This window comes from Bos indicus, chromosome 1, assembly GCF_029378745.1.
Source record: "Bos indicus isolate NIAB-ARS_2022 breed Sahiwal x Tharparkar chromosome 1, NIAB-ARS_B.indTharparkar_mat_pri_1.0, whole genome shotgun sequence".
Lineage (NCBI taxonomy): Eukaryota > Metazoa > Chordata > Mammalia > Artiodactyla > Bovidae > Bos > Bos indicus.
This window is the reverse complement of record NC_091760.1, coordinates 149,754,484-149,764,727: the sequence shown is the minus strand read 5'-3', so window position 1 is coordinate 149,764,727 and position 10,244 is coordinate 149,754,484. Positions and strand designations below refer to the sequence as shown.

General features: G+C 47.0%; 1 protein-coding gene across 13 annotated transcripts in view; it reads right to left on the bottom strand.

Annotated features, from left to right (window-relative positions):
• Positions 1–2,589: 2,589 nt before the first annotated feature.
• The window catches only part of TTC3 (tetratricopeptide repeat domain 3), a 119,812-nt gene continuing 112,157 nt past the window's right edge, over positions 2,590–10,244 (bottom strand). For 10 of the 13 annotated variants that reach the window (XM_019964161.2, XM_019964128.2, XM_019964119.2 and 7 more), the window contains 4 exons: positions 9,962–10,088; positions 9,656–9,790; positions 6,180–6,272; positions 2,590–4,073 (listed from right to left, as the gene is read on the bottom strand). In XM_019964161.2, the coding sequence (XP_019819720.2) occupies positions 3,999–4,073; positions 6,180–6,272; positions 9,656–9,790; positions 9,962–10,088 (430 nt within the window). In that variant the 3' untranslated portion in view covers positions 2,590–3,998. The remainder of the gene's footprint in view (positions 4,074–6,179; positions 6,273–9,655; positions 9,791–9,961; positions 10,089–10,244) is intronic. The other 3 variants (XM_070796796.1, XM_070796799.1, XM_070796801.1) reach the window with 3 other exon arrangements.

Genomic DNA, 10,244 nt, shown 5'->3' with positions numbered 1-10,244 from the left:
TCTCATTAGGATTTTGTAGTTTACTAGTGTTGTTTAATTTCTAGATTTTGGCTAAATATTTTGTCATTCTTGTTCCTTTAAGGGATAAATCAATTCAGTTGCTCAGTCGTGTCCAACCCTTTGTGACCCCCTGGACTGCAGCACGCCAGGTTTCCTGGCCCATCATCAGTTCCTGGAGCTTGCTCAAACTCATGTCCATCGAGTCAGTGACGCCATCCAACCAGAAGAGACTATGTAAACTGGGGGCGATGACAGTAACAGTCCTCCCCCCAAACAGGGGAGCTGGGGTCACATGCCTCCTCCAGTGGGATGAACCTGCCCAGGCCTCCACCATGTCAACACAAGACCCCTGCTAAGCTAGGCACAGAGCTCTGGGCCTAAACCCAAACTGAACAGAAAAGCTACCTCAAAACTGCTCCTCCAGGTAATGGGACAGCCAGAGGTGAGATCATCCTTCACTATGGAATCATGATGTAGCCAAAGTCAACTTAGGGAGATCTCAGGAACAAAGCTGTTATTTTTCAAAATGACTTTGACGTGATCGGATTTCTTCTCCTTTTTTCTACTTGACTACGTTCCACAATCCAGGCTTCCTAATCTAATGAAAAGCAACCCTGAACATGCTGAAGCTGCAATACTCTGGCCACCTAATGCAAAGAGCCGACTCATTGGAAAAGACTCTGATGCTCGGAAAGATTGAGGGCAGGAGGAGAAGGGGACGAGAGAGGATGAGATGGTTGGATGGCATCACTGACTCAATGGACATGAGTCTGAGTAAACTCCGGGAGATAGTGACAGACCGGGAAGCCTGGTGTGCTGCATGCAGTCCCTGGGGTTGCAGAGACAGACAAGACTTAGCAACTGAACAACAAAATCTAATGAAACTTCTTATACAAGACTACCAAGCTCTCTCCTTGTCCAACTTCCAGACCCTGACCAGAGTAATAGTTACTGGATCCCCTTTGTCATAGGTTCATGTGCTAGGTACTGTGCTAACCGCTTTACAGGGATTTTATTATTCATGTGTATACCTCCCTTGATGCTTCTTTAAAGTCCTCCTCGGCACCAAGTTACAGTCTGAATTTGTTTACCGTCTGTAACTGCAGGACGAGTTCCATGGAGTCTGTGTCCCTCCTTCACTGCTGTACCAGGATGCTGTGCCCAGGGCCTAGCACACAGCAGGTGCTCAGTACACAGCTGTTCTCACTGGCGTCCAGGTGGGCCCACCTTCTCAGCAAAGCACTGAAGGTATGTGGCTACACGAAGGTGGGCGTGCCCTCTAAGCAGATCACGTCGGGGTGAAGAGGAAAAGGGGGTTAGCTACGGTGATGCATTCTTTTTAAAATTATTCTTTGAATAAGGCTTGATGATTAACCTTTATTAATTAAGTTTAATTAAAGTTAAAACGCCTGAAAAGCAGTTCCTGTTTCTTTCAAGAAGGGTTATGTTGGAGATGTTTTTGGTCTTCATTTTGACAAGGCTTCCCGTCTTTACTTTTACTTTACACAGTCTTTACTTTACAAGGACTTTACTGTCTTTGCTTTTTATCAGCTGCATCAGCAAGTACTTCACATGACGATGAAAGGGATTTCCACCTCTGCTATTACCTCTCTTACCTGTTTTCTTTACTCCGTTTCTCCGGAGCGTGTCATCTGATGGAAGCTGCCTAAAAGTATTTCACTGCTTCTGCCTTGTGTTGTGGTCGCCTGGCCCACCTGCTTCTAGTCTTTGAAATCACCTTAAAAATGTAGTAATGTATAACAAGAACCATCACAATATTTTAATTATCCTCCAATTAAAATTTTTAAAAGGTGGTAACGTTTTACAATGCTAGGGTAACATTTCAATTTTGTATTGAATTATGCCCTATGTATAGCATGAACTTTTCAGCAGGGAAAATAATCCAAGCTCTTAAGAATAGTTACTGCTCAAAGTTATACACTATTCTGAATTAAACGCTATCGGACTAAAGACAGAGACTGGTAACACTGGCTCTCCTGGATCATCTCTTAGTGCTTGGCAGACTAGAAGGTCCTCTATCAGGGAGCCCTTTCTCACCAGCCTCAGTAGCCCTGTATCCACAAGGACCAAAAGGTCCCTAAAAGCTGGTCCAACCTAAATCATCCCCGGGAATATCTGGTCCATGCCACAGGGTCCAGGACAGGACCCTGTATCAAGGTCATTTTGGTGTGAACCAGAAGTCTGCTAACCCTAACCCTCCGCAAGTGCCTCACAGAGATCAACAGTGAGAAATGCAATCTGATTAACTTCGACACTCTCATACGTATTCGCCTGAAAAACCTCTCATCCTAGCCTAGAACAGTAAACTCTATCATCTCTGTCTAGTCTTTCCATTCACAGATTTCAACAGCCAATCTTGTGAACTTGAGTTTAGCAACCTCTACTTAATTAAGCAAAAGGATACTTTGATCCAGTTTTGAAAATGTCCTTGAACTCTTGGTTAGACTCCTCAGACGTACAGTGGCTCTTCTGTCCAAACGAATCACCTTTTAAATTGGTAGCATAATATATGTCTTGAATTTTCAAGCAGAATGCTTTAAATTAGATAAAGAATGGATAACACGGCTATTATTTTAGAACGCTCTTTATTTCGACACAGGACACGTGGAAGGCATGTTCACAAGTTAACAGTTTGAGGTTATGCCATGAACACATCCTCTCACTCTCCAGCTGTTCTCCTTTCCCGCTGCGCCTGTATACCTTCGTATCTGCAAGTCCTCAGTTATTCTGAACATGCAGACAATGTTTTCGGGACCTGCTTCAAAATATGGAATGAGCGTCTATGCACTAAGACGTCAAAACCGAGGGAGAAGCAAAGCAGACGGAGGCGACTGCGTCAGCGCGTGAACCTGGGGCTCTGAGCTTCTGAGGGAAACAGAGAACGCGTGGGAAAACACTTTTTGATCCTTCTAGTTTGAGAGAGATGGAAGGCGCCCGTAATTCACGGTTCTATGTCTACTGCTGTCTGTAAGTCACTGAAGAGAGCAGTTTGTCTAACGCAGCTGCGGTTTTGTTCTCAGGCTACAGTACATGAGTGCATGCATTACTCTACACAATGTCAAACACGAACGACTGGAACAGCAACATCTCAGGACTGTCTAATTATACAAGTGTCTCTTTTTGGTGGTGGGGTAAGGAAAGGGAATGATGGTGACTGTTTCCCTCAGCTGCCGCTGTGTGCCAGACAGATACCCAAACGCTTGTTGTCTAACTCAGAGAGGCAGACAAAGGTCACTAACGAGAACACTAAGGTATTCAAAACAGTCTGCTCCAGACCCGGGGGTGGGATGATGATGAGGGAGCCTCGACTTCAGGGGTTAAGAAGTCTTGGCTGATGTTAGCAAGGGTTTTGTAACTGATTTTCAAAAATCATTGTGTCTTTGAAAGATGGAAAACAAGCACTTACAAATCTACTGGGGAGAAAAAATAATGAAATGAAAAATCACATGAATAGGAGACTTGAATCTTCTGGTCTGAAATCAGCCAATATTAACATTACAACCTATTAAAAGGTAGTCTGCTTAAGCTCATTTTTTAAAACACAGAATCTCTGAGGGAAAATGTAGGCATAAGTTCAGGAATACCAATCTCAAAAACCTTTTCCCGGGGGCACTTTAGCAGGCCAAGGATGCTGATAATCGAGTTCTGCTTTGAGGCACTCACTGTCTTTTCCTTCCATCTCAGAGCGCGCCTCTGCAGCAGCCCCAACAACAGAAGGAAGCGGTTACACGTGATTTTATCAGCCACCACTTGGCGATTACTATATATCTAGTCAAGAGTTGGGAAATTACTTACTCTCAGCTGTATTAAAGAGTTCCATTTATTAGCACTGCAACACAGAGTGCAAAGAAGCTTCAGGTGTCTGCTTTTGATACTAAAGGGAGTACACTGCTAGTCTTCCAACTCAACAAGCAGCATATCTCCAGCGTGAACTGTAGCTGCCGAGAATAGCAGGCGGGCCTCCTCCAGCAAGGCAGCTACTCCTCTGACAGGAGGTCGTGACCCAGGCAGGCTGGGCAGGTGCGCTGGCTCTTCAGCCACTGCTTGAAGCACTGAAATGAGAGAAGACAATCAGCTGGCCCTTTAGGAGCCTGGGGACCTCAGCTCTCCCGCGCCATTTGCCTCAGCAGACACGGAGACTCCACCCTGAGAGAGTGACTCTCTTAGGCAGGTTAAGGAGTCTGGGACCCTTGAGGAGGAGAAAGGGAGAGTGTTTTTTGTTTGTTTACATTCCTTCATCTTATAAGATGTTTTTTAAGCCCAGAGCTGATGATTACACAACAAAACAAGTCATCTTGCTTAGGGGATGTTTTTCCTTAAAAGTGAGAGTGAAAGTTGCTGTCGTGTCCAACTCTTTGTGACCCCATGGTCTATTCAATCCATGGAATTCTCCAGGCCATACTACTGGAGTGGGTAGCCTTTCCCATCTCCAGGGGATCTTCCCAATCCAGGGATCGAACCCAGGTCTCCTGAACTGCAGGAGGATTCTTTACCAGCTGAGCCACCAGGGAAGCCCAGGAATACTGGAGTGGGTAGCCTATCCCTTCTCCAGGGGATCTTCCCGACCCAGGAATCAAACTACAGTCTCCTGCATTGCAGGTGGATTCTTTACCAACTGAGCTATCAGGGAAGCCCTTTGTTTTTCCTTAAACTCTGCACTAATGATTATGTAACAACACTGTATCTTGTTTGAAGACGTGTTTCTTGTTAAGAACAAGAACCTTCTGATTAAACTTGTTATCTTAAGAGTTATGAAGAGGTAAGACCTCTCTATTGTTAGTAACCAACTGAAAAAGTATACAAGGCCTTGCTAAGACAAATGGGGAGGGCACTCTACCCCCTTCTGAGGTCTACGTCAGAAGCTTTCTGTGTCCCTTTTTCACTGTAATAAAACTCTGCTACACAAAACCTCTGAGTGATCAAACCTCATCTATGGCCTGGAAACCAAATTCTCTCCTTCAGAGGCCATGAATGTGACCCTGTTCACTGTAAGCTATCACCTGTGACGTCCACGGGGACCTTGAGCCACTCAACACCCAGCGACACCGGAGCCTGCTCAGGGCAGGGGTCTGGACCAAGCCCCAGGAACAAGGAATTGCACCTCAGGATGTGACTGTGAAGCCTTGGGGCCTGACTGTGCCTCCCCTTCCTGCTCCGCTCCAGTCCAGTCTGTGCTTCAGCTGCCCTGACTGCTGGAGGCCGGCACTTTCCGGGCCCTTGGACTCCCCTTGTCTTCCTGGTCTTGTTCCTTGTCCCTCCCCAGTCTGCACACACACAGTGGCTGGCCTGCTGCTGCTACGGAGCTAAGTGTGGTAAGCTCAGAGCCCAGGCAGGACCCCCGCCCAGGAAGAAGACAGGCACATGAGAGAATGTAGTTGGCCTGGACTCCGGCGGCATGAGTGGTAAAGAACCCGCCTGCCAATGCAGGAAACTCAAGAGACGCGGGTTTGATCCCTGGGTCAAGAAGATCCCGTGGAGCAGGGCATGGCAACCCCCTCCAGTATTCTTGCCTGGAGAATTCCATAGACAGAGGAGCCTGGTGGGCTACAGCCCACAGGGTCACAAGCAGTCAGACATGACTGAGTGCACGCAGGCACACACAGAGTGTGCGCCCCTTCTCTCAGGGATTCATACACTCACAGGGCAGAGACGGGACGGGCTCTAATCCAGCAGCTGGGGAGCAGGATGAGTGCTCACAGCACCCAAAACCCCAGAACAGCTAACGCCCATCCCGGAGGGGCCCAAGCCAGAATCCCCCAGGCAATGGAGCCCGTCAGGTTTCCTTTCTCTTCTCTCAAGTGTTAAACTTACTTCACACACTGCACTAAACCGACAAGCTATTTCACCATCTATCTGTTTGACAGTGCGTGTAAGAGCTTGTAAGGAAATCACGCTCTTTGAATTTTAGTGACTGAAAGAGCCGAGTGTGCTCCCCACCAGACACGGAGAGGACCATGCAGAGCGCGCCACAGGCCCGGCGTCCACCCCCCTCCCCACAGCACAGTCTACGGGAGGGAGACAACGGCCACACACATGAGCACACTTGGAATTTGCTTGGAAAATGCAAGGGCTGAAGTCTAGGGTAAAAAGTCCCTTTCTCTTTTCTAAACACTCCAGTCAGGATGCGCAGCGTGCAAACAGCCACAGGGAACTCTCACCCCCTTGTGAAGCCTGTGCCCACACTGCAGCTCATGCACGTGTTTGGACTTGAATACTTCTCGGCACATTTCACAGGAATTTGCGCAGGACACCTGTGGAAACAGATGTATCCCAGTAATAAAGGACTCTTCCCACAAGTGGCTTTCCAAAACTTTTGCAGCACAGGGTGCAAATTATTCTCAATTACAGTTAAGCAGACTGAGGGAACAACTTATTTTTTGAATATTTCTTAGGAAAAAACAAAGTTTTCATTTTCTCAAATAAAAATCATGATTTATACAGTTAACTCACTCACAGTTAAAATACTACAAATACCTATTTATCCCATTCCATACCTGAAGTATGGTACTAGCTGCATATTACAAATTAACTATTCATCTAATTATCTAACAGCTGGAGACAGTAACAAATTATGACACCTCTACACTATGGATTATCGTGAGGCTGATTAAAATCCTGATGGAATTCTGTAATCCTTGGTACAGAAGGTGAAAGTGAAGTCGCTCAGTCGTGTCCAACTCTTTGCGACCCCATGAACTGGCCAGGATCCTCCGTCCATGGGATTTTCCAGGCAAAAATACTGGACTGGGTTGTCATGCCCTCCTCCAGGGGATCTTCCTGACCCAGGGCTCGAACCTGGGTCTCTAGCATTGTAGGCAGGTGCTTTATCATCTGAGCCACCAGGTATAGAAAGCTGGTCCCAAAAGCTCTCTGAATAATAGTTGGCTAACAAAACAGTAGGTATCATATGATTATATAATTTAAGTTTTTAAACAGAGAGAGAATGTCTGTATATAGAGATGCCTAGAAAAGAATCTGGAAAGATATAAAATGTTAATGATGGTGACTGGCTACTTTGGGTTGACAGATTTAACTTTTTCTTTGCTATTTTTCTAAAGTTTCTATCAATGTGGATTACTTGCATAAATCAAATCAAAACAAACTGATGGCTCATTCAGCAATATCCCTGTCAGGGGACATAGGTGAGTGGGAGGGCTCCTGGCCCCAACACTCAGTCTGAGGATACAGATAGCATTCTCGTGTGGAAGCAGAGCCGGTGCCACCCTAGGACTCCAGGCACCACGACCTCCCTGCAGACCCCAGCACCCGCCCTACGCCGTGGCCTTCTCCTCGACTCTCACTCCCTCCTCTTAACTCTGAGCACCCTGAAGGCAGGAAATGGCTTTGCTTCCGTGTGTTCTTATCAGCCAGCGAGGAACCTGGCCCCAAAGGGAGGCTCCAGGAACTGTCAGAAAGTGAGTGAATGCAGCCCCGGCAGTGGGTGATGGCCAGGGAGTAGGGTCGGGGCAGCGCCTGAAGGCTGTGAATCCCTGAACTGCTGAACAGGGTTTTCTGTCCCTCTCAGGGCACTGCAGCCACCACCGGGCACCAGGCAGTGATGGGACAGATGCGATCTCACTCCCCTCCCCTCCCCTCTGTGGCCCCTACGGAAGGGTCTGGGAAAACTGGAGGCAAGAGCCCTGGGGGAAATGGCAGGTCAAGGCCTCTGCAAGGTGGCCTTGACCTGCCACTTTCCAATGTAGGAGGCCTGTGCTCAATCCCTGGGTTGGGAAGATCCCCTGGGGGAGGGCATGGCAACCCACTCCAGTATTCTTGCCTGGAGACTCTCCTATGGACAGAGGGGCCTGGGGAGCTACAATCCATGGGGCTGCAGGGAGTCGGACACAACTGAGTGACTAACCACAGCACAGCACAAAGTTTAGAAAAAAAGACAGCTATTACTTCCCAACATGATAATTCAGCACAATGTATTTCTAAGTGAAAAAGTAAAAAGAAAACAAATGCATGTACATGGTTTTGACTATATTCACATATACACACATAAAAAAAAAGAGTTCAGAAAAAATGCATACCAATATGATAATAATACCGGTTACCCTTAGAGGGTGGGTTTTGGGTTCTTTATATGTTCTTTTTATTTGGACCCTCTATTAAGAACCACATTACTTCTGTGGTTTTGTGGTTAAAAATACAAAACATTGTTACTTTAAAAAAAAAAAAAACAACCTATGATTAGCAAATTAAGTCCTGGTTTCAATACATATTTTTCTTATAAGTCAGCTTTCACATCTTTATTACCATGAACCGTGAAGCAGAAAGTAATCTCACCTTGAAAGGTGATTATGGTCTATCTTGGTGTGGCCAATAAGTGTGCGAGTGTGCATGTGCACACACACACACACTCACACACAAATCAGTGAGAATGCTGAGAAGCTGGTCTGGTTGTTGGACCAGAGAGCACATAACCAGCTGGAACACCCCTGAGAGGGAGAGGATTCCTGCTTGGCAGGAATGCTCTGCACGGTATAAGCTTTCTCAGTGGTGGCGGCGGTGGGGGGTACCCTCGGGCACCCAAGTGTATGTGACGAGGAAAATCTCTGAAGGCTGGTGGAAAGTGAAAATGTATGGGAGGGACAAAAACAGGTTCACAGAAGGAGGCACAGCCCAGGTCGGGTCAGCGAACCAGCGCTCTCCGTGCAGTCCTGCCGACCCCACTCTGCCTACAGCTCTTCTCATTGTACTTTCACCTGAAGTTGGACAGAAGGGGAAGATGTGATCCACGCCAGAATCCTCCTGGGGCCCACGGCTGGGAGCCACCCAGGGGCCCGCCTTCCTACCACCCACATGTTCAGCGCCTACTGCATGGTCCCCAGTGTGTGAGGTCCGTGTGGGCGAGGACAGGGGATTACACGCCGCACACACAAATCAAAGGAAGGAACGCCGGCCAGAAGCATGAGTCATCAGTGCCTTGGTTTCCTCATTCATAAAGGCAGTTATAATACCTTATCAACTGAGATCATAGATATAATGGTATTTTATAGAAAGTTCTATGTAACTAACATTCTCATTGTCTAAAAGGACAATAAACAATTTAAATGAGTATATCAAATAAGAGCAACCTCAGCCCATTTCAGCATGCCCCCAACCCCCGTCCCCAGGCACGTGATGGGGAGAAGAGGGAAGCAGCCAGTCTGTTCCGGGAACAGCACGTGGCCCTGCTAACCCCACCATAGGACTTCATCAGACAACAACCACAACAAGCAGATATGATCCCAGCTCACAGTGCTGTTAGCGATGAAACCAACTTCGTGTGATTCCAAAGCCTATGGTCGCCTAGAAGAAAACCGGCCAAAAATGAATTCTGCCAACTATTCACACTTGACGTGAGGAACGGATCTGACCGTCTACAGGCCCCATGTCCATGGTGTGGCCACTGCACCTCTTGTCCCCACATGCAGGGGCCCTGAAGTCCCTACAACAGTGGGGAGAACCTCGCTAGTCACTGGCTCCTCTAACCGAACACTCAAGTCACCTAAACGTGGCTTCTAACGGAAGCTCAAAGAAAGTCCATCGAGAAAAGAAAAACATGAGGCTACATCATGGACTAACAGCTGTTTTCTTTCCGCTCTTCACAGAACAGAGGGAACGCCACGGTCATGCACACAGCACTCACAGGGACGTCCTCGGTCCTCGGCCCCCTGGTTTCGGGCGATGCTCCGACAGGCATGGAGGGCGGGTCCTGGGCGGCCCTGGGCACAGCAACAGCAGAGCTGGGTGCAGACAGCCTCCAGCCCTTTCCTGGACTTGGCTGCGGCCAGAATGTACAGCAGGGAAGCAAGTTCAGTCACTCAAAACGTGCACACTGTCTACTGCATTGCTCCCCATCTTTTGTTGGAAGCATTTTATCCCACAATTCTCACATTTTATAAATAAATAGGAAGAAAGTGGAGTATATAATGAATTTAAATGAAACACTGACCTTTTTCTTTCTTTCTTCATCAAGGACGTGTTCTGTCACTCTTTGCACAATTTCGTCAATACTCAATCCAGACAGAGAGGTCTTGTTTTTGTTTCTAACTTTTTTAATAAAACCAGCAAGCTCCGTGCTGAAAGGGAAAGTGGGGAAGTCAAGACAAAGTCAAAGTTTTCTACTGTGAAGAAATATTATGTCCAGTATCAACCCAGCAGCTGAAAAGAAATGAAATCAAATACACAAATAATTCATTTGTAAACAACAGTAACTGTATGTAAAAGCAGCTAAA